We start from the raw sequence: 22,908 nt of genomic DNA on the forward strand, positions 1-22,908 counted from the left end.
ATTATTAATTTTATCAACTGGTTAGCAATAGGGCTTGACCAGAAATTGCCATTTGCAGAACTTTGGGGTGGATTGGGGGCCTTTCCACAGCTCCGGGGTCATCCTTTGCATCTCCATCTTCCAAGAAGATGGACAGAGAAGAGCTGAGAGTGCACGGAGGTGGTGGAGGGAGGGGCAGGCAGGTAAAATCAAGGAACATCAGCAGAAAGCATTGCCTCCTCTGACTGTCCCCAGGTGGGGGCCCAGACAGCCCGAGGTAAGACTGAAGCAGTGGGGCTGGGGAAGAGGAGAGGAGGACGGCAGAACTACTGGGAGGGCAGCCTGGACAGGGCCATTGGCTCCCTTGATAGAGGCTCTGGGAGAAGGGGGAGCCACACGTGGAGCTGGTGCTGGAGGGAGAGCAGGACCACGCCCCCCCGCAAGGGAAGGTCTGAATCAAACCGCAGTGACCCCCGATCCCCAGCCACAGATCACTCGCAGGGACTCCGTGATGATTCGGGTCAGCCTCGTGGTTAGGAGGAGGGCTTTGGAGCCTGAGGGACCTGCGGTCCAGTCCCAGCTCTGTCCCTGACTTGGGCAAGTCACTTCCTTTCTCCAAGCTCTGTTTTTCTCTGCTGGGAAATGTCAAAAATAATCATATCTGTCGCTTAAGGATAATCATGAGGCTTAAACAAGGCTGTACATAAATTGCCTAGCATGGAAGCCTTCACGTGGGAAACCAGCTGCTGTCTGTGGTGGGACTCAGCCAGCCCTGTGGAGGGGCCCTGGTGGAAAGGAGCTGAGACTCCCAGCCAACAGCCAGCACCGGTTTGCTGGTTGTGCGAGTGAGTCACCTTGGAGGCAGATCTTCCAGTTCCAGCAACACCTGGACTGCAACCTCCTGAGATACCCTGAGCCAGAAGCAGCCAGCTAAGCCACTCCCCAATCCCTGGCCCTCAGAAGCTGTGTGAAATAATGAACACTTACGGTGTTTTAAGCCAGGGGTCAGTGAACTTTTCCTGTAAATGTCCGGATAGTAAATATTTTGATATTAGCGGGCCATGTGGTCTCTTTCACAATTTCTCTGCCATTGTAGTGCAAAAGCAGCCACAGGTGATACGTAAATAAACGTGGCTGTGTTCCAGTCGAACTTTATTTATAAAAACAGGTGGCAGGCGGAATTCAGTCTCTGGTTCATAGTTTGCCACCCCCTGTTTTAAGCTACTAAAATAAATGATGCATGCATTTCTCATAGTATATAAAAATAGTTCCTTTCCTCATGGAGTTGAGGGTCTTCCCTAGAATGCCCAACTCCACCTCCTGTACGTTTCTCCCTTGGATGGCTCAGACCTCAGGGCAGGGTCTGTGTTGACTCATCCCCATGTCCCCAGCTCTCCCAGCTCTCAGGGCCACACAGAGGAGCAAGCCCAGTAAAACCCAAGGCACTATTTGTGCCATGAGTGGAGAGCAGATTTATGGGGCTATGGGAACACTCTGTGAATTAATGTGGTCTGGAAGGCTTCCTGGAGGAAGTGAACTTGAGCTGCATCTTGAAGGGTAGGTATTAAACAAGGGTGGGTGTGAGACAAGCATTAAACAAAAGAATGATCATGGAGCAAAGCATGGAAGGGTAGATACTTGGTAATGGGGTCAGCGTGTTGTGGGCCTTGAATGCCAGGTAAGGGGCTTGGGTGTCATCTTGGAGACTGTCACCTCTCCAAAGGGGTAAAGAGGCTTCATAGATGGGCTCTAGGGAGAGCACTGTGACTTTCATAATATTCTGTGGCCCAGAGACAATGAGGACACTACAGTAAGCCACCGAAGGCACTGATGTGTAACCAAGCAAGTTGCAGATGTGGGCAATGGGAGCTCACCTCCCTGGGCCCTCTGGACGTTGTTAGGAACACACCTCTGTCTGAGTGCAGTGCACTGCTTTATCCACCACCTCCCAGCCGTCACTGGCCAGGGATGCTCCGGGACTTTTTATTTTTTATTTTTTAAGCCCTATTTATTGCAGAATGGTATTTAGAAACCAAGATTTGGGCACTGAATGTGCTCATTGCTACTGGGTATCATTTCTCCCAGAGTCAGTGGACAAAGATAAGATAGATACATGTATACACAACGAACCCATATATACACACATGTCTATAATTATTTATACATTCATCTATATTTGTATTCACCTAAGCACGAATAGATACTGATGTCTCCAACTCTAATCCAGTTTCACAATATTCATTGCAGCCTTCTCTCCTTTCTCATTTGCAATTTCCTTCTCCCATACTGAGAAACTTAGCTCCCACCATGCACCATCCACCTACTTATAACCCCAGCGTACATGGAAGCCAGAATCAGAATTGTTAAGCTGTATCCCAGTGAGAAATTTACCAACTAGAGTACAGTGTTCATGTACAATTTCTTTTGTTTTTTACCAGCCCCTCTGGCCGCAGGCAGAGAGAGGCAGGTGTTTGCAGAAGGGGCTCCCTGGGCATGGAAAGGTGAGAGCTGAGGGGACGTGGCCAGGACAGTGACAGTGTGTCACTACGGGGCTGGGGGGTGGGGTGGGGCGGTGTTGATGCAAAACAAGTATGTTAGGAATAGTGACTGAGCGGCCGTGTATGTCAAGGTGGGGTGGTCGGCAGGCTGGGGCTGAGGGGATGGGGGCCCCTGAGAACAAAGCCTGGCTCCACAGGCCCAGTGAGTAGGTGCATGGGCCTGTCCCAGAGTCAAAACCAGGAGGGGAAGAAGCTGAGTTTGGTTCCAGACACTATGGGTTTGGGATGCCCACAGGACCTCCAGAGGAGCTGTCCAGCCAGGAGGACAAAGTGTGGTGACATGTCAGAGCTGGGAAAGGATTTGGGAGAGCTGCGGAGATGGAGAGGGCAGAACAGAGCCACAGACCACTCAGGAATGCTGCAAGGAGGGGGAAGAGAAAGAGGAGTCAAGCAAAAAAGGAAAAAAGAGTACAAACAGGGCCGTGGGAGAAGCAGCACTTCTGAGCAGACGCCTGTGAAGCGATTAGCATTGGATAAGAGCTAAGCACTCCACAGCAGTAGCATGGATTGTGTTATCATCACATTTGGATGTGTTTACAAGGGTTTATTTAAATGCCTGGTATGTCATAGCTGCAGATAAAAATTTTGTTGAATTAGTTAAAGGATGTTCTCAATCCCATTTTACAGATAAGGGAATTGAGGCTCAGAGAAGAGAAGCACCCTTGTTCCTGTTCTGCCCAACTGCAAAGACCACATTCTGCCATTCCAGTGGGTGGTGAAGTGCCACAGAGAGCATTGGGAAGGATGTCCAGCAGGACAGAGGCCCACAGGGAGACTGGAGAGAAAAAGAGAGGGACCGGTCCCTGCTGAGTACTGGGAAAGAAGCAGAGAACTTCCAGGGGGTGTGGGGTCAGGTCCATTCTGGGCTGGAAGCAGCCATCTTTCCCTCCTTTTTGCTCCAGGAAGGACCAAGAAATGAACGGGCTGATGGTTTCCTGCTGACGCCTGTGGCGAGGACCGCCAGGCATCCCCCATATCCAGTCTTCCTTTCCATTGGTTAATAATGTTTCCCTGATTTGATCTGAGCACACGGCTGTCCTGGTGAGCACTACATTTCCCAGCCCCCCTTGCGGCCGGGCCTGGCCGGGCAGTGGGCTGACCACGCCCACCGGCTGGAATAGGAGGTGCTGGGAGCCATCTTGGGGCAGCTCCATACCTGCCGTGGAGACATTTCCTAAACTGCATGGCTTACGTCTAGGCTGATGTGGGAGAGAACACACCTGCACCTCATTTAAATCATTCTCACCCAGGTCTCTGCTCTCACACAAAATCTAACCACCCAAGTGAGTGGCTTTCCCATTGCCCAACTCACCCCAGTACCCCCTCTCCCAGTTCCCTTCTCCTTTGTGGCATTTCCCACCATCTGTCTTCCTCCTCCAGCTCCTGTCCAACCAGACCATCAACCCCAGGAGGGCAGCCCTCCAGAGACCTGCTGTCCCCTCGTTATGAGAAATCTCTCTTTGTCCCTCCCTTCTCACCCTCAGCCAACGACCAAAGGATTAACTTGATTGTGAACATATTTTGGAAATATTTTCATTGCTGCTTTTAAAAATGTTTTCCTTTGTTTGAAAGAGTGTTACAACTTCAACCTCAGGAGGGAAAACACCCTACCCCAGCCGACCAAGGCTGTGAATGTAAAACCAGCAACAACTGCATTAAATGATCAAAACTAAAAACCACCCAAACAATAGAACTCCTTGGAGTTCTGGCGTCAGGAGGACTTGGGTCTTTGAGGCTGTCCCCTCTGGGGAGGGGTTGAGGGAGGTTGCAAACACAGGAGATGAGATGGGGGACTTGCTTCCTGCATTGGTTTGTAAATTCTGCTCTGATGCCTGGGCCTTCTCCAAAGGGTGCTGAAAGTTTTCTTCTCCACTGTTTCCCAGGTGGGTGGACTAAAGCCTGGGTAAGACGGGCAATTGGATTTATACAACAGAGCCAGTGTGGGGGTAGAAGTGGAATTCCAAGTTAGAGGCTCACACAGAGGGATCAGTCAGGGGTGAGAGTTAGAGCTCAGTATGGAACCCGGATCATGAGTCAATATGAGACCAGCATTAGGACTCAGACTATAACAAGGATCAAGGATCAGTCTGAGGCTGGAGTCAGAGCCTAGCATGAAACAAGATTCAGGGTACTGACTGCAACCAAAATTGAGGCTTAGTCTGGGCTTCAGTCTATGATCAAGAATGGGGTCAAAGCCAAACCTGAGACCAGGGTTACGAATTGGTCTAGGATCAGGTTTAAGTTTCAGCGTGTGATGCAGGATCAGGGCTCTGACCTGATCTCAGTGTGTGGCGAGGATCAGGATTCATCCTGGGTCCTCAAGCTACGAAAGTGGAGTCCTGGCTCTACTACTTCCTGAGACCATGGTCAAGTCAATTCACTCAGTGGCCTCAGTTTCCTCATTTGTAAACTGGGGATCCTGGGGATAATCATAATCGCATCCTGAATCCTTCCATAGTTAAATGTTATGCCAAAAGAGATAGCAGACATCAGCAAGCTTTGCAAACTGCAGAGTGCCAGACAGACATTTCTGTAAACATCCTGGAAGAAACTCCAAAGAACGCTCCTTGTGGGAAAGTCCAAATGTTGCTAAGCCTCCTACTCTATCTTCTATCCTAGTTTCTCTTCCGCCTGTAAAACTAACAATAGTTAAAACACAGAATGACTTTGTGCCATGTTTTAAGAGCTTCATGTACATTTAACTAATTTAATCCTCAAATGACCCTATGAAGTAGGTACTTATATTATCTCTATTGTCAGTGGGGGAAACTGAGGCAGTGCTAAGTTAACTAACTTGCTTAAAGTCACACTGAATAAGTGGAAAATCTCTGATTCAAATCCAGGCGGTTTGGCTCCCAAGTCTATGCTGAGTGTAGGATCTGGGGCGAGGGGACAGAGGATGAGTCTGGGGGAAGCTTCATGGAGCAGACAGACAGGGATGACAGGCACCAGTCAGTCCAAAGGTCTAGGGGAGACTTGTGGTGCCCAGCAGCCTGCCTTTGCCCAGGAGGCCAAATCTTCCAGCTGACCCACTCCCACATGGGGACATAAAAGGTTGGGGGAGGAATTGGCGGGTGGCATTAAGGCATCTCTTTAAACTTGTTTGTTTATGGAAAGAAACTTCAGGCCAGCTGCTGAAGACCTGTATTTTATGGGTAATTTTTCAATTTATTTCACACTGGTATTAAAAAGAACAACAACCCAACCCACCGTGGAGGCTGTGATTCCACTGGGGCTGGTGAAGGAGGGGCAGTTGGCTTGAAGCGGCTCCTTTGTCTGTCTGCACATCGCACAGGGACAAGGTCTTTGCCTTCCCTTGGGGGAAAAAAAAAAAAAAAACAGATGAAATAGAGAAGGAAGGTGGGGGCTGCAGAGGTTTTGATTTAAGGGGACAAGATGAAATCCAGAGGAGGCGCATAAGGGGTTCAGTGCCTCTGTTTTATAGATGATGAAAATGAGGCACATATAATGAAAATTAGTGAGAACTTACTCTGGGTTACGTGCTGTGCTATGTTTTACCTGCGCTATCTTAAAGGTGATCATGAGAATTAGTAAGATACCGTCTTGTCTTGGGATTGCCAAAAGCAGATCCTGAGACAAAGATTTGAGTTCAAGAAATTTTGGAAGGAATTGACCCCAAGAAACATGGTGTGGGGCATAAGGAGTGAAACAGGAAGGGCAGGCAGCCCATGAAGGGGTTATCCAGACAGTTAGTATCATGGGAACTGAAGCTCAGTCCCTCCAGGGAGTTCTGGGAGACATCATAGAACATGCCTTGGCATATTTACCCATCATTGGAAATATGGCTATCTCCACTCTACTCTTGAGTCCATAAGCAAGTTTTTCCACCCAATTGTTATATTTTTCAGTTCTATAATTTCTGTTTGGTTCACTTTTTATAACTTCTTCTTTGCTAAGATTTTTCTGTTTTCACTTATTTCAAGAGAATTCATAATTTCCTGCTGAAGCATTTTTATAATGGCTGCTTGAACACCCTTGTCAGACAATTTCAACATCTAAGCCATCCTGGTGTTAGTATCAGTTGATTATCTTTTCTTATTGGAATTGTGTTTTTTCTGGCAATTTGCTATTATATCTTGGACATTTTGGCACTTATGTTAGGAAACTTCAGATCTTGTTTACTCTTTTATTTTAGCAGGTAGTATTGCTGTTTAGGTGTAGCACGTAGGTTCTCATCTATTTTTGTGGGCTATAGTTTCAATGACAGTTTAGTTATTAGAGTCCTTGCAATTCTATTCTAGTCTGCTTTGTTCTTCTGGTTCAACTAGGGCTAGTATTACCCTAATACCAAAACCAGATAAAGGCAGAACAAAAAAGAGAAATATAGACCAATATTCTTTGTGAATATAGACACAAAAATCCTTAGCAAAATATTAACAAGTAGAATTCAGCAATATATAAAAAGAACAGTACACCATGACCAAGTGGGGTTTATTCCATTGGATGATGGCTGGTTCAGTATTTGAAAGTCAATCAATGCAACACCATATCAACAGGCTAAAGGTGAAAAATTAAATGATTATATTAATATGCAAAAAAATGACAAAATTCAACCTCCATTCATAATAAAAACTCTCTGAAAAATTGCAACAAGAGGACCTTCCTCAACTTGATAAGGAGTATCAACAAAAAAACCTATAGCTAACATCATATTTAATGGTGAAAGACTCAATGCTTTCCCACTAAAACTGGGAACAAAGCAAGGATGTCCACTCTCATCACTCTTACTTAGTATACTGCTGGAAGTTCTAGCCAGTTCAATAAGGCAGGAAAAGTAAATCAAGGCACAAAGATCACAAAGAAATAAAATTGTCCCCATTTGTGGCAGACATGATTGTCTAAAAACCCAAGATATCTTCAAAAATACTCCCAGAACTAATAAGTGAGTTGAGCAAGGTGGCTAAGATCCACACACAAAAATCAACTGTATTTCTATATACTAGCAATGAACACATGGACAGAAAAATTAAAGATACAATACCACTTACAATTTCTGAAAAAGAAAGAAAATACTTAGGTGTAAATCTAACAAAACATGTACAGGACTTGTATGATGAAAATGATAAAGCACATTTTAAAATCAAAGACAATCTAAATAAATGGAGAGAGAGAGGTGTTCATGGATCAGAAGACTCAACATAGTAAAGATGTCAATTCTACCCAAGTTAGTATACACATTTAATGCAATTTGGATCAAATTCCCAGCAAGAATTTTTTTTAGATATAATTAAGATTATTCTAAAATTTATATGCAAAGTCAAAGGAACTAGGATAGCTGAAATAATTTTGAAGAAGAAGAATAAAATGGAAGGGATAAGTCTACCCAATTTCAAGATTTATCATATAGTTACAGTAATCAAAACAGTATGGTATTGGCAGACAGAAAGACACACAGATAACCCCAAAATAAAATATGCCCACATAAATATGCCCATTGACAAAGGAGCAAAATCAATTCAATAGAGGTAAGATAGCTTATACTTAATCATACTGGAGCAATTGGACATTCCTAGTCCAAAAAAAAAAAACCAAAAAATTTTACCTTGACCTAAACCTCACACTTCACACAAAAATTAATGCAAAATGTATCATGGGCTTAAATGTAAAGTGCAAAACTATAACTTTTAGAAAAATAGGAGAAAACCTTTGAAACTTGGGACTATAAAATGTTCTCACACTTGACACCAAAAACATAATCCATAAAAAGAAAAAATTCTTGAAGGGGACCCACTCAAAATTATAAAAGACTCTGTGAAAGACCCTAATAAGAAGATGAAAAGACATGGGCATGGTGGCTCATGCCTGTAATCCTAGCACTCTTGGAGGCTGAGGTGGGGGGATCGTTCGAGGTCAGGAGTTCAAGACCAGACTGAGCAAGAGCAAGACCCTGTCTCTACTAAAAATAGAAAGAAATTAGCCAGACAACTAAACATATACAGGAAAAATTAGCTGGGCATGGTGGCACATGCCTGTAGCTTCAGCTACTCTGGAGGCTGAGGCAGTAAGATCGCTAGAGCCCAGGAGTTTGAGGTTGCTGTGAGCTAGGGTGACTCCACGACACTCGAGCATGGGCAACAGAACAAGACTCTGTCTCAGAAGAAGAAAAAGAAGATAAAAAGACAAATTATAGACCAGAAGAAACTATTTGCAAATCACATATCCAACAAATAACTTCAATCTAGAAAATATATAGAAGTCTTAAAACACAACATTAACTAAAATAATTAAAAATGTGCAAAAGACATGCATAGACATTTCACCAAAGAGGATATACAGAAACTTATTCACAAATGTACATAGTAGCTTTATTTCTTAATAATCAAAAACTGGAAATTACCCCAAGGTCTTTAAGTGGCTAAATGGCTAAACAAAAGATAGTAAGTACATCCAAACCATGGAATACTGCTCAGCAGTAAGAAGCAATACATACAAAATCTGGAATGAATCTCAAGGAAATTGTGCTGAATGAAGACAGCCAATCTCAAAAGGATACGGACTGCAGGATTCAATTCCATAAGATTTGTGTAACAACGTAATTATAGAGGACAGATTAGTGGTTGCTAGGGCTTAGGGCTGGAAGTGGAGAGGGAGGGTGGAGCTATAACTGGGTAGCACACGTCTTGTGATGGCGGCACAGTAAGTGTCTTGATTGTGGTTGCGGTTCTACAGAGCTATACACGAGAGAACATTGCATCCCTGGAAATCCCTCAGTTCCTGACAAATCGGAAAGTTGGTCACCCTAGCAGATAGCCCCCTAGCAGGGACTATGATGCAGCCCGTGTGTCTCTGAAAAGAAGTTTAGGCTTCACCTGGTGGAAAATACAGGTCCTCTTTCTGCTTAGGAAGAAAAGCTTGTAGGAGCCAGAGCAGATACAGGCAGGAGCTACTGCATCACTGGACCAAGAAATAAGGGTGGCCCAATGTGGTCAATGAGCCAGATGTTCACCGAACTCTTGCTCTTCCTCCTGTATGTAATGTAGTGCATGGCTAGACTACATTTCCCAGCCACCCTTGCAGGTAGTGGCCAATGGGACATGGGCAGACACACTGTGTGCCTCCCATAAGCCCTGCCCCTTCTCAGAGAACTTTAAACCAGAGGGCAGAACACAAGCTGGAAGGAGCCTGAGTCCTCCCTATCCCATGGAGGAGGATTTGCTGATCAGGAACACATGCTGTGAGCTGAAACGTACATTTCAGCCATTACACCTGTCTTCATCTATTTGGTTCCTTCAGTGACACCCCTGGGGTGCACAGCTTCTGGGCACACCATCAGCATTGCTAGCCTCAGTGTCCTCTCTGGGCATTGGGGGAGAGGGGTTGGAGGGCGGGCTGAGATGCCTAGAGGGCCCCCTGGAGCTACAGAGAACCCAAGACCCTCTGAGCAGCTCAAAGTGGGAAAAGGCCCTGAGTTCTGGGCCTTAGAACCCTAGAAATATTGGATTCTGGAAGGACTGGGGGGGCTCTCACAGAACCCAAAATCCCATCTGTGTCATGGGACAAATGGGGACATTGAGCTCAAGAGAGTTCAAGAGAGCAGGACCTGAGGTCTCTCATGAATCAAAGCAGTGGTCCCCAACTTTTTGGCACCAGGGACCGTTTTCATGGAAGACAATTTTTCATGGGCAGGGATGGTTTTGTGAAGATTCACACACATGACATTTATTGTACACTTTATTTCTATTATTATTACATTGTAATATATAATAAAATAATTATACAACTCACCATAGGTTGGGGACCCCTGAATCAAAGGATGAGTGAGTGTTCATTCATTCATTCTTTCTTTTGTTCATCCCACAGATATTTATTAATCACTTTATGTGTTGGGCACACAGGGTTCAAACAGAAGATTGACAAGCAAGTTACAGACATGAACGGCCGGTCGTGCTTTGTACTATGGCGGGTAGAGCACGACACAGGGATAAAGGGAATGGTGTTCTGTCTCATCCAGGGCCCTGAGGATATCCAGGCAGAGGGAACAGCAAAAAACCCTGAAGAGGACACATGGCAGGAGTCTGAGAAACAAGAGGAGGCCTGGGTAGCTGGGGCAGAGGGAGAGGGGACTGGGGGAGAAGTCCAAGAAGGGGTGAAAGGCTGCGTCCTGTGTGGCTGTCTGCAGCCCTGGCGTCTGCATGACTCACAATGCCGTCACTCCTCTCTGGCCCTGCTCACATGGAAGCTGCCCCCTCTGGACTTTGGGGACTCCAGGGGATGACTCCCCACTTGCCTAAGGCTTGATCTTCTGGGGCCACCTCATTTCTCAAAGTGCCAACATTCCATGGACATCTGGATGTCCATCCCAGCTTTGTCCTCAACCCGCTGGACTACCTAATGTAGGCACCCCCAGTCCTGAGGCCTCAGTGTTCCCATCTGTGAAATGACGCTGTCTGGGTGGGCCGGCTCTGACATTCCATCAAGCTCCCCAGGGTGCTGTCTGCCCGTGTTCATAGAGCCCCACAGAAAGCATGGCCAGGCCAGGGCTGTCTCTTTAGCTGCCACACCCTCTGTGTGTCCCACCGACTGCCTGACATGCCTTCAAGTGTCCCTCACTGCACTAGGAGAAGGAGCTGGAGGAGACACCAGCATTCGCCTTCCATTTTTGTGGGATCAAGCTAACACACATAGGAAAAAGGAAGGATCACTGTTCAGCAAGAGGGTATCAAGGATAATTTCCTCTGGGCCTCCAAAGCTCCTTTCCTTGTGATGAAACTGTGTCTGAGTAGCAGCTGAGAGGGGCAGGCCCTGGCCCCAGACAGAACACTGACCTGCTGTGTGGCCTTAGGCAAGTCACTTGGCCTCTCTGAGCTTCCCTTTCCACTCCTGAAAAGTGGGCTTAATCAGAATAGAAACGCACTGGGTTATTTGGAAAATTATATTCTGTGTGAAGTTCTTAACAATGACAAGCCTCAATGATATGCCTCAAAATTGATTTAGCCAGCATTCTTCTTCTTATTATTATTAATGTTATTATTCTTTTAGGTAGATAGGGTGAAAAGAGGTGGGATTGTGCTTTGGGGTTGGAGGAAGAATTTGGCTCCGAAAGGGTTAAAATCGACCCAGCTGCTCCCAGTCTGGAGATAAGGTTGGAGGAAACACAGGCCAGGTCCCCAGCCCTGTCACAGGCGAATTTATGAGGTGCTGGTCACTTTGAGTCCAGGAGTAGGTGCTCCCCCGAGGCTGCACAGGAAGCACTCAGGGTTATCGGGGCTCTCTGGGAAGAAAGAGCCGGAGCAGAGAGGAAAATTGAGAGCCGGGCGGCGGGAGCGCCCATACCGTCCCGGCGGGGCCGTTCCTCCCGCGGGGCTCTGTGACGGGGCAGACAACACCCTGGGGGCCTTGGTGGAGTGGCAGAGCCAGCCCACCCAAACTGTGCCGTTTTATAAAGCTGGGGCTCCACGGCTCACACGGGCTGAGTAACTGGGCTCAGCTGTCCAGCGGGCGAGCGGAAGAACTGGCGTCTTCTCTCCGTCCCGCAGGAGGGGAGCAGGGGAGGGATGGGGGCGAAGGGTAGACAGAGAGAAGGCAGAAACAGAGGGCGGGCCGGGTGAAGACACAGCCGGCGGGCCAGAGAGAGGAGAATGACAGCAGAGAAAAGTGATAACGGAACAGAGCAGAGTCGAGTCCAGGGAAGAGGCGGCAGAGCAGGGAGACGAGCGGGGACCGCGGGAAGCAGGAGGGAAGGCGTGGTCCTTAAGGGCCGGGAGGAAGAAGAAACAGAGAAGGGAGTGGGGGTAGGGGAGAGAAAGAAAGCCACAGGCGGGGAGTGGGCGCAGGACGCGGGCAAGGGTCTCTGGGTGGCCACGCGTCTGCACCTGAGCGTGCAAGTGTGCGCGCGCGTGTGCGTCCCCGGGACTGGCCGGCCGCGGTGGGTCTGTGCACGTGTGTAGGCCGGTGTAGGGGGCGGGAACGACGCGAGACGGCGGGCTGCGGGACAGACAGACCTCCCGGACCCCGGCCCGGGCGACCCCCGCCCCCACCCCTGCATGCGCCAGGTCCCGGAGCGGGTTAACGCGCCGCCCCACCGCGCCGGCTCCTCCCTGCCAGGGCAGAGCCTGGATCACCAACGCCCTCACACGACCTGGCTGCGGGCCCCTGGGCAGACGGCAGGTCCCTGGCGGCCGGACCGACCCGCGCGCGGCGGATGCGCCCGGCACGCTCCGAGCAGCCCCTGCGCCCGCCGCGCCTTCGCCGGGCCGTTGGGTCGCCCGGGGAGCCCCAGCAGCGCCGCCCGGGTGCCAGGAGCCCCACGCGCCCGCCCGGACCAGGCTGCCCAGATGCGGGCGCCACTGTGCCTGCTGCTGCTACTCGCCCACGCCGTGGACATGCTTGCCCTGAACCGAAGGAAGAAGCAAGGTACGAGGGGAGGCCGGGCAGGTGGCCGGGGATGGCCCTTGGGGTGTCTGCCTATTACCCCAACCCCCTGGGCCATTGGCTCCCCCAGATAGGCGGCAGTCCCACTTTACAGATGGGGAGACTGAGGCTCGTGGGGACCCAGTGAGAGAGCCATTGAGCAAGCTGGGCCAAGGAAGCTTTCCACGGAGAGAAGGACTAGCAGGAACCCCCCATAGGAGCCACATCGCTGGCCAGGAGGAGCATGGCTCTGTGCAGAGACAAGCCACCAGAGCCAGCCTGGGGGTGGGGGACCGGGAGACAAAGTTAATGGCTTAGAAGCCATCCCAAGTGTTCATGCTGAGCCAGGAGGTGACATAAAGAGCCCAGGGCTGGGAGTCCAGATTCCCCAGTCCCTGCCCCATCACTGACTCTGACTCAGGTGTCACCTCTCAGAGGGCAGTGATCCTGGGTGGGGCCCCTCTGGTGAGCTCAGCTGGACATGAGATCTGAATTCAAGTCCACTTATTCTGGGGACGACTTGGAAGAAGTCCAGACCCTCAGAGAGCCTCAGTGTTTCCATCTTGACCTCTTAGGGCCACTAGGAAGAGGAACCAAGGTTCAGATTATAAATGTACCGGGGGTCCATGCACACTCACCTGGGGGTCCCATGCTGCAAGAGTCAGAATGTCCTCAGGAGGTGCGTTTGAGGCTGTCCCCCCAGAGAGGGAGCTGGCAGAGCCTGTGCGACTGAGGAGCGGAAGCTGGTGAGCAAGTCTCCCGCCTGAGCTGGGCAGCCCTCTGGCTTCTGAGTGCCACTCTGAGAATGCCACCTACCGTGCCAAGGGTTTTCCATGCACTATCTCGCTGAATCCCCACTATGTCCTCATGACACAGGGGCCGTCCCATTTTGCAAAGCTGGGGTTCCAAGCTCACACAGGTTAAGTAACTTTGCTCAGTTGTCCAGCGGGTGAGTGGAAGAACTGGCGTCTTCCCTGTCCAGCTCTGGCGTGGGTCTGAGCAGGGCTACATGGGAGAGAGAGGAGGAGAGTGGCTTGGCCTCCAGGGGTTTCTAGTCCATTTGTGTAAAAAGCCCTGCATGGGCACGGTCGCTCCTGGGGGGAGCAGGAAGAAGAGCGACGCTGTGGCAGGTGGGATTGGATGGGGTGGGGGAGATGTGGCCCCAAGGGCCCCAACCCCTGCCGTGACAGAGGGACCAACGGAATGGAGAGGCAGGTGGGCTTCCGCTGAGCTGGGGGCAGTTTGGGGCTCCCGGGGGCACTCCTCTGTGAATGGCCTTTGTTCAGTGGTCAAGGCATGGCCTCTGGAGCCAGCCTACCTGAGTTCAAATCCCGGCTTCCTCGCTTACCAGCTGAGAGACCTTGGGGAAGTCACTTTGCCTCTCCGATCCTCAGTTTACCCATCTGAGAGTCCTTTAACCACCTTTCCTCTCATTGATTCATCTTTCAAATGGGAATAAGAATCTTGAGTGTCCGACTCGTAAGGAAGACGAGCGAGTGCGTGTGCATGAGCAGCTGGGTGCGCGGCTCCTGGTGGGCACTCGTAAGCATTCGTCACCCTCATTTCCTGTCCACTGTGTCCTCCACTGCTCACAACAAACTCATGGAAGGAGCGGGGAGATGCTTATTTTCTAGATGAGGAAACTGAGGTTCAGAGAGGGGAACTGACTTCTCCGAGCTTGCACAGCAGGTAAGGAACAAAGGAGGCTTCAGTCCCAATCTGTCTGACATGATGCTGAGATCTCTCCTGAGCTGTGTGGATCTTCCCTTCTCAAAGCCTCAGTTTCCATAGCTGAAGAGGATCTGGTTTAGATATTTAATATGTTTCTCAGTTCTAAAAACAAAACAAAACAAAAAAAAAGGAAGAAAAATGAAAAATTCCAACCCAACCACTCCACAGCTCACCACCACCTCCCCAGGAGCTGAGTGGGGGGGCACCTGCTCCATGCACTGCCCCAAGGGGGGGAGGCGCTCTCGGCAGCCTTCGCCCTGTAGCTGGTCTCTTGTCTGCGGGACACTCACCTGCCCAGCATCTTGAGAGAGAGCCTTGGGGCCCCACTTAGTTGGAGGCAGTGGACATAGCCTTGGATTTCAGTCCCATCCCTGACTGGGTTGTGCTGTGTGACCTTGGGTGAATGGATTTCCCCCCTTCGCCCCACCCACAGCCTCAGTTTCCCTGTTGGCACTGGGATGGGGGGAGTGGCTAAACAAATCCTTCCTATAGCGTAATTTGCAAGGCAGCCATAGAAGTCCTGGCTACACAGGTTTGGGAAATGCCGGGTTTTGCAGATCTCTTGACTGCAGGACTTCTCAGCACAGGGAAGAGATGGAGATAGAGAGGAAAAGTTTTCCCACGCTCATTACCCCTTGGACGCCACTTCTCATAAGGCATCTGCTTGGAAAGTTCTGCGTGCAATCTCCCACAGTCCTACCAGCTTTGACTTTCTCATCTCACTTTGGCAGGAGAATGTGCCCTAAAGACACGTGGGTATTGGCAGTGCCTCGTTCATTCATTCATTTGCATGTTCATTTAACAAGTGTCACCAGGCAGCCTATGTGCCAGGCCCTGTGTAGAGGACCTTGGGGCTATCAAGGTGAGCAGACCTGGGCCTGCCCTTGAAGAGCTGACGGAATGGAGGGGTGACCCTTCCCCAGCTCCTTCCACACCTGGGTCCTTGGCCTCAGCCTTCAGCCTGTCCTGCAAGGTCAGGAGGAATGACTTGTTGGGCCCAGCAGCTGCCCGGTCCGCACCGTCACCCCGGGGGCCTGGCTCCCACAGAACCGTGTTTCCGTAGGCTCCAGCGTCACTATTTTATGATGAAACCCAATTTTTCTGTTTCTAAGAAAGAACGAAAGAAAAGTCTTGAGAAAGTTTCTTGGATCTCAAGTGTCTCTTACAAAACAACATTTTGGTTAATTAAGTGCCGATGAATCAGAACCAGATGGGGACGTCTCTTTTGAAACATGCTGGGGTGTCCTGGCAATGGGACAGTCAGGCAGAGTGAGGGGCTCTGGTTCCGTCCCCTGCCCTGGATGTGGGGCTGCATTTAGGCAACAAGGAGAAGACAGCAGTGACGGGCTTTCTCCAACATCCAAGGCCTGCTGGCGGGGGCCGTGGGGGGAGGGTCCTCACAGTCACATGGAGCTTCTAGATCTTTCCAGAGCTGAGGCAGCAAAGAGCAGAGCAAGGAGCTCTGGAATTCAAGTAGGCCCAGATTCAAACCCTGAGCCCTCTTCTGCCCCAGATATGTGACCTCAACTAGGCCGCGTGCCTTCTCTGATCCACGGTTTCCACATCTGTGAAATGGGAACAATTATACTTGCCTCTGTGGGAAGCTGGGAAGATTTGCTACAGGTCTAGAGGGAAGGTGCCCAAAGGCACACAGTAGGGACTTCATAAGGATTCGACCACTCTCCCTTCGCATTCTACAGCAGAGTGGAATGTGCCCTGGGTGTGGGGGAGGGGAGTCTCCCATGGGTTGAATCTTGTCTTGCCTCTGCATCTTGCTTGCTGTGCATCTCAAGCAAACCTCCTCCCCTCTCTGAGCCTCTTTTTCTTTATCATAAAATGACTGTGGCTGCGCCCATGCCAGGCCTGGTAAGTGGTGTGAATGTGATCCTTCTGCGTAAGTCGCAAAGCCTGACACAGAGACGCTGAGACGGGGCAAGCAGGGACAGGGACGCTGGCATCCAGGTGAAGCCAGGTTCAGGTGTGGGGCGGTTCTGAAAGGGAAAAGAGATTCCTACGGGGCAGGGCGAGGGTGATGATCGGACACTGAGGGCTGAGGGGATGGCACTGTGTCTCGATAGAACGCCACCTTGCACCTTGGCCTGGGTTTCTTCATAACATAGGGGCTGGCTGGGAAACGGAAAGCAGAATACTTGGCACATAGTAGGTCAGCCGAGCTCCACTCGCCCTCCCATGCCCCCTCAGCAGTCCTGGAGCCATCTTGGGTACAAAGAATTGCTACTTTCACCTCGTACTGCCCCAGCCCAGAGGAGCCCACCTCCCTCTCCCGTGGATGGAAGCCATCTAGCCCCGCCGCCCGGCCGCTGAACAAGACCCTTGAGGCCACTGAGGGAGGGCCGGCCACTTGGCGGGCACTCTGCATGTGGAGCTGTGAGTCCTCACCCTGCCATGGCTGTGTGTTATACCCATTTCCCAGACCAGGGAACCGAGGCTCAGAAAGGATCAATGGCCTGCCTAGGAGCTCACAGTAGCTGAGTCGGAATGTGGACCCTGAGTTTTGAAGGCTCCAAAGCCTGTGTGTGAACATAGCACTGAATCCTGTCCGGATTTGCTGAGGGCTGCAAGGCGGAGGCATTTGAGAGGGGCCTCATCAGAGGGGGAGGATTTAGGAATTTGTCAGGCAGAGGCGGCAGGAGGGTGGGGACTCCTGCAGGAGGAGGGGAGAGTTTGGTTGGCCGGGTAGGAAGGGCACAAGGGTCCGTGTGGCCAGAGGTCTGACTGCAGACAGGGCCAGAGTCCAGTTATGGAGGGCCTTGGGTGCCACCTTGGGTGCCCGTCATAAAGAAACATTTACTGAGCCCTTGCTCTGGGCCAGGTCCCGGGCTGGGTGTTGAGACGGATGTTCCACCGTCCCTGCTGTCACAGTCCAGCGTCTCCTTGAAATTTGTCAGGGAGAATGCCACCAATAGGACGCCCTGAGGCTGTTCCTCAACCCGGCCTTGAGAGGCAGGCCAGTGGTGTCCCATCTCTGCTGAGGAATCTGACACTCAAACAGGGGACATTGCTTGGCTAAGGTGTCACACGGGTAAGGTTTATTCACCCATCCTTCTATCTAGTGAACAAAACTGAAGCTCACATGAATTCAGGGTTTTTCCAACTGCGGTTTGCAGCCCATCAGCAGGTCGGGGCAATAAATTTAGTAAGTTGCAGCCAGCATGTTTGAATGAAATGGAATGGAATGGAAAGGAACAGAACAGAATTGAACAAAATAGAGTGGCATCAGCAAACCTTTTTGTAAAGGGCCAGATAGTAAATATTTCGGGCTTTGCGGGCCACAGATGATCTGTCACACATTCCACTATTCTTAGCTCGCAGATCGTACAGAAACAGCCAGATTTGGTCTACAGGCTGTGGTCTGCCAAGCTCCTTTTTAGAAAATATCAGAGTGTATTGCAAGTGTTAAGATTAATTAGTATTTTGAGCCATGTGTTTCAACCGACTTATATATGGAAATGTGTGTACAAGTGGGTGGTGTGTATGCACGTATGTGGGGGCATGTGCACATACATGTGGATGTGTGTGTGAATGAGTGTGTGCGTGTGGCTGTGGGTGTGTGTGTTGTGTGTACTGTGTCTGTACTAACATAAAAATGTATTTCTTACCATTGTCAAAAAAGTGTGGAGGCTGTGCATCAGCCGCACCCATCTTCTGTGACTTTTCATCTGTGACCCGACAGGGGCCTCTGACAGCTGTGAGACGCGGGTTCCGGGAGCGTCCCTGTATTACTGGTGGGGACATGAGGCCCAGTGGTGGCACAGCAGCAGGCAGGGCAGCTGGGGTGGGAACCCAGGGGGTCTGGCTCCAGAGCTCCGTTTCTAATCACCCTGAATCTGGTGGCCACGTCTTTCCCCAGGTGTGTGGATTTCAGCCCCTGGAAGGTGGAATGATCCGTCGGAGCCCTAAATATCCCCCTGCATCAGACACCCCTGAACAGCCAGCCTGTGGCTGTCGTCGCATGTTCCTTTCTTGTCCGTCCTCAGCCCAGCCCTGTCTGGTGGATGTGGCTGCCCCCCCCCCCCGCCTCCCCCACTTACAGAAGAGGAAAGCTGGTTCAGAGAGGGGAACTGGCTTATCCAAGGTCACGTGGCAAATATGTGTGTGACCTGGGTCTTCCTGATTCCAAAACCCACAGGAGCGAATCCTGCCTGCTGTAGACTTCTCCAGAAAACCCATCTAATGCTGCCACTAACCACCCTCTTGTTTGTATGGCACTTTACAGTTTGCATTACAGGTCAACTTTCATTTTCTCCATGGAGTCCTGGAGAGGGTTATAGAAGAGTGGAGTGTGAGGGCTATAAAGAGACCAACACTTGTAAAATTGGAGGCTCAAGTGGGGAAGAACCTCCCCCGAGGCCGCCCAGCCGTGGGGGGGAGTGAGGGTGCAGGAGAGACTGGGGTGAGGGCAGCTTTGGGTAGGTGGAGGAAGGCAGCCTGCAGCCGGGCCTGACAGGTCTGGTTTAGAGCCTCTCTGAGCCTCAGTTTCCCCCAGTGTGAGTTGGGAGTGCTGTCTGCCTTGCCTTTTTCCCAGGGCTGGGGTAAATGCCACAAGAGAAGACGGAATCTAGGCGCTTCCCCAGATGGAAGGCCGTCTGCAGAGCTTTCTTAATAACCGGGGCCCACCGCAGGGCTGGGTGCCGCTCAGAGGCCGCTAGAGTTACCCGAGTGATGTGAAGCTGCCACATATGGTCTGTGGCTTGGCTGTGGGGTTCCATGAGAGGGACAGGGCTGAGACCTGGGCCAGCCACAGAACCATCACCGCCTGGAGGCCAGTCCTTCCCTCAGAGCCTTGGGCTGTGGGCACCGTCAGGACAGAATGGGCCTGGCCGTGGCGGACACCCAGGAGCGTGCTCCTCACTTATATCTCTACGCACATGTATGTTCCCAAAAAGCATATCTTCTTTTCTTTAAAAATAGCATCAAAGGTTTAAAAAAGTCTATTTGGGGTTTGGTTTTGTGGTTGAGCATTTCCTCTATGCCGGATGTCACCTGCATTCTTTTATTTAACAATGTCAGGCTCTGTTCCAAGTACTTTATGGATATTAATTGATTCAGTTCTCTTAATAAACCTGCGAAGTGGGCACTATTATTATCTCTATTTTATAGATGAGAAGACTAAGGCACAGAGAGGTTAAGTAACTTGCCCAGGACCACACAGCCAGGGTTCAGATCCTTCCTAGTCCCAGAGCCTGGTGCTAACTGCAGAGCTCAGATGCCTCCCAGCCTTATTCAATCCTCGCAGCAACCCTGTGAGGGGACTGTTACTATCTACACTTTACAGAGGAGGAAACTGAAGTGAGAAAGAGAACATTAGATGAAGGGTATGAAATTGCCATTTTTGTGAGTTGAATACAGCCACATATTAGCAATTTCATATGTTTCAATCCAATATGTTAGCAGAGTAGATTTGGCAAAAACCAGGATTTAAATGCAGCCAATTGATTCCAAAGCTTGGGTGCAAAACCACCATGCCAACCTTCTCCCAGTTCATCCACATTACAGCCCCATGCACACCCTGTTATTCTCCCAGTCTACAGATGAGGCCCTGCACGCTCAGAGAGGGAAACCAACTTACGAAGGCCACACAGCCAGGACGGGGAGGGCATGGGGTGTGCCCCCAGATCTCTGTGGGCTGCAGTGTCCTTTCTTAGCCCTGTGCAAGTCGGCAGCATGAAGGACGTACCTACCCTCAGGCCCACGCTTGGAGATTCCTCCATATCCCTCCGGGAACGGCCTGGGTCCCATCTCCTGACAGGTGAGGCTAACTCCAGGGCGCTGCTGCCTCAGGCCAGACCGCCATCGCCTGCCCCGGAATGATTTCTTGCCAGCAATTTGTAAGGTCCCTCCTCTGTGGCTCTTGGGAGCTCCGCTTTCACTGTGGGTGGGGGGATCTGTTCCACTAGCTCAAAAGAAAGGGATTCCAAGCCCAGGGGACCCAGACCACATGGGAAGACCACTCCCTTTCGCCAGAAGTGTCCACTTTCCCTGGAGCCGGATAGCAGCGCCCACATCCCCAAGGGTGGAGACACCAAGAGGAGGAATGTCGTGACTGCCTTCCAAGCGCTCTCCGGTGTGGGCAAGCGGGCACAGCTGTCTCTAGCAAGTCCCAGATGAACACTGAGGGCCCACAGGCTGTCACAAAGGCCATGGGCTCTGCTACTTACTAGCTGAGTGACCTTGGACAGGTCACCTCTCCCTTCTGTGCCTCTGTTGGCTAACTGCAAAGTGGGCATGAAAGATAGACAGACAAGGCATTCCCGGCACATAATGGGTGCTCGGTCAGTGACTGCTGAGTGTCTGGTGCCAGGCAGGGAGCGTGAGATTTGGGTTGTGACAGGCCTGGGCTCAGCTCCCAGTTCTGCTGTTGCCAGGCTTGGGTGACAATATTTCATTCCTGAATTTCAATGTTGTCTGTCAGTACAATGGGGACAATAATAGCATGAAGGTCAAGAAGACTATGGGGGTGAACCCACCTGGAAGACAGTTGGTGCTCAATTAATGGTGATCTTGGTCATGCGACTTAGGAAGCTGGATCTTTCTAGTATACAGAGTGTTCAACCCTGGTGTCAGGGATGGCCCTGCCTCTGTTAGAAAAGTTCTCAGCAGCAGCCCTAACTTGTCAAAAAAAAGTCATTTTGAGGAGACCACAATCAGATAATGGGGTGGTCCTAAGCACTGTGTGACTGTGGCACAATGACCCACCCTCTCTGAGCCTCTGTCCTTCATGAATGTGGACCTCAGAGGATGGCAGGGAGGATGGAATAATGTATGTGTGTGTGTGTGTGTGTGTGTGTGTGTGGTGTCAGCACATCACAAATGCATAAATGATGTGATGGGGATTTATGGGTGAGGCCATCGTGGGGCCTGACATCCTGCCCTCTGCCCACAGCAGGCTGGAAAAATCCAGTCAGATGCTGCCTTTGGACAATGCTCCCCTTCCTCCTCCCCTCCCACCCCTCAGCCTGTCCCCCTCCCTCACTCCCCCAGCCCCGCCCCGGCCTCCACAGGCATTTGAGCCAATCAGACCCTTAATTCATAGCACACTATCAGCATCAGTCTTGCAAGACCCTGCCCTCGTTGTGTGTGTGTGTGTGTGTGTGTGTGTACCTGTGTTTCTTTTCTTTTTCTTTCTTTCTTTTGAAAATTGTAAGAAATTTGCTGCTTTCTTAGTTTACTCTTAAAGGCCAGGCGCAGTGGCTCACTCCTGTGTAATCCTAGCACTGTGGGAGGCCGAGGTAGGAGGATCACTTGAGGTCAGGAATTCAAGACCAATCTGAGCAAGAGTCAGACCCTATCACTATCAAAAACAGAAAAAATTAGCTGGGCATGATGGCACACATCTGTAGTCCCAGCTACTTGGGAGGCTGAGGCAGGAGGATCGCTTGAGCCCAGGAGTTTGAGGTTGTAGTGAGCTATGATGACACCACTGAACTTTAGCTCGGGTTATACAGCGAGACCCTGACTCCAAAAAAAATCATTTCTTTTATTTATTTTAAATTTAAAATTCTATTTTTATTTAAACATTTTAATTTTATTTCTAAAGATTTTATTTTTATGAATTTACTTAAATGTAATTAACAAATGTATTTTTTGTTTTAATGAATTTTCACATTTTTTTACTTGTTTAATTTTGTTTTCGAATGCTATTTTATTTTAATATTTTTTGAATTTGAGGATGGAAAAAGGAGTCAAAAAATAAAATAAATTTTTTTATTTATCTGAATTATCTTTATATAGCTTTTATTCACCTTATTTTAAATTTTTTGTTTTATTTTTATTTTGCCTATTTTTAAAATTGGATTTCCTGAACTTTTCTTGTGAATTTATAAGGTTTCCTTGTATTACCTACATAGGAATCCCCTGTTGATTTCGACATTAAAAATATCTTTTTTCAGGCTGTCATCCAACTGCTAACTTGGTAGAGTACTCACCTGTGCAGAGTAGAACTCATTACTTATGGTATTGTCCAAATGGTCAAATCCATTGGCTTTTGGGGGGCAGAAGAGGGGGATTGTTCTGCCTCAGGGTCTGGTTTTTTCATCTTACAAGAGTCCGTATAAGAAGGTCTCACAAAAAGCCACACCCCAGCGTGCGAGCCCTGATTCTCTGCTCCTTGCACGACAGCCTTTCCCATGAGCGATTCTTCCAGCAAGTGTTAGTTCTGTGCAGCAATCTTCCTGCGGACACTCTCAAAGGCGGGTGACACCTCTCTGTTCACCCTCTTTCCTGGCCGTCCCCTGGGACCACTGCATGC

At 49.8% G+C, this 22,908-nt stretch overlaps 1 protein-coding gene across 2 annotated transcripts in view; it reads left to right on the plus strand.

Annotated features, from left to right (window-relative positions):
* Positions 1 to 12,832: 12,832 nt before the first annotated feature.
* The window catches only part of RSPO4 (R-spondin 4), a 32,362-nt gene continuing 22,286 nt past the window's right edge, over positions 12,833 to 22,908 (plus strand). For both annotated transcript variants that reach the window (XM_012754638.2, XM_012754639.2), the window contains exon 1: positions 12,833 to 12,911. In XM_012754638.2, coding sequence (XP_012610092.1) covers positions 12,833 to 12,911 — 79 coding nt within the window. The remainder of the gene's footprint in view (positions 12,912 to 22,908) is intronic.

This window comes from Microcebus murinus, chromosome 16 (genome assembly GCF_040939455.1).
Source record: "Microcebus murinus isolate Inina chromosome 16, M.murinus_Inina_mat1.0, whole genome shotgun sequence".
In the NCBI taxonomy this organism is placed as follows: domain Eukaryota; kingdom Metazoa; phylum Chordata; class Mammalia; order Primates; family Cheirogaleidae; genus Microcebus; species Microcebus murinus.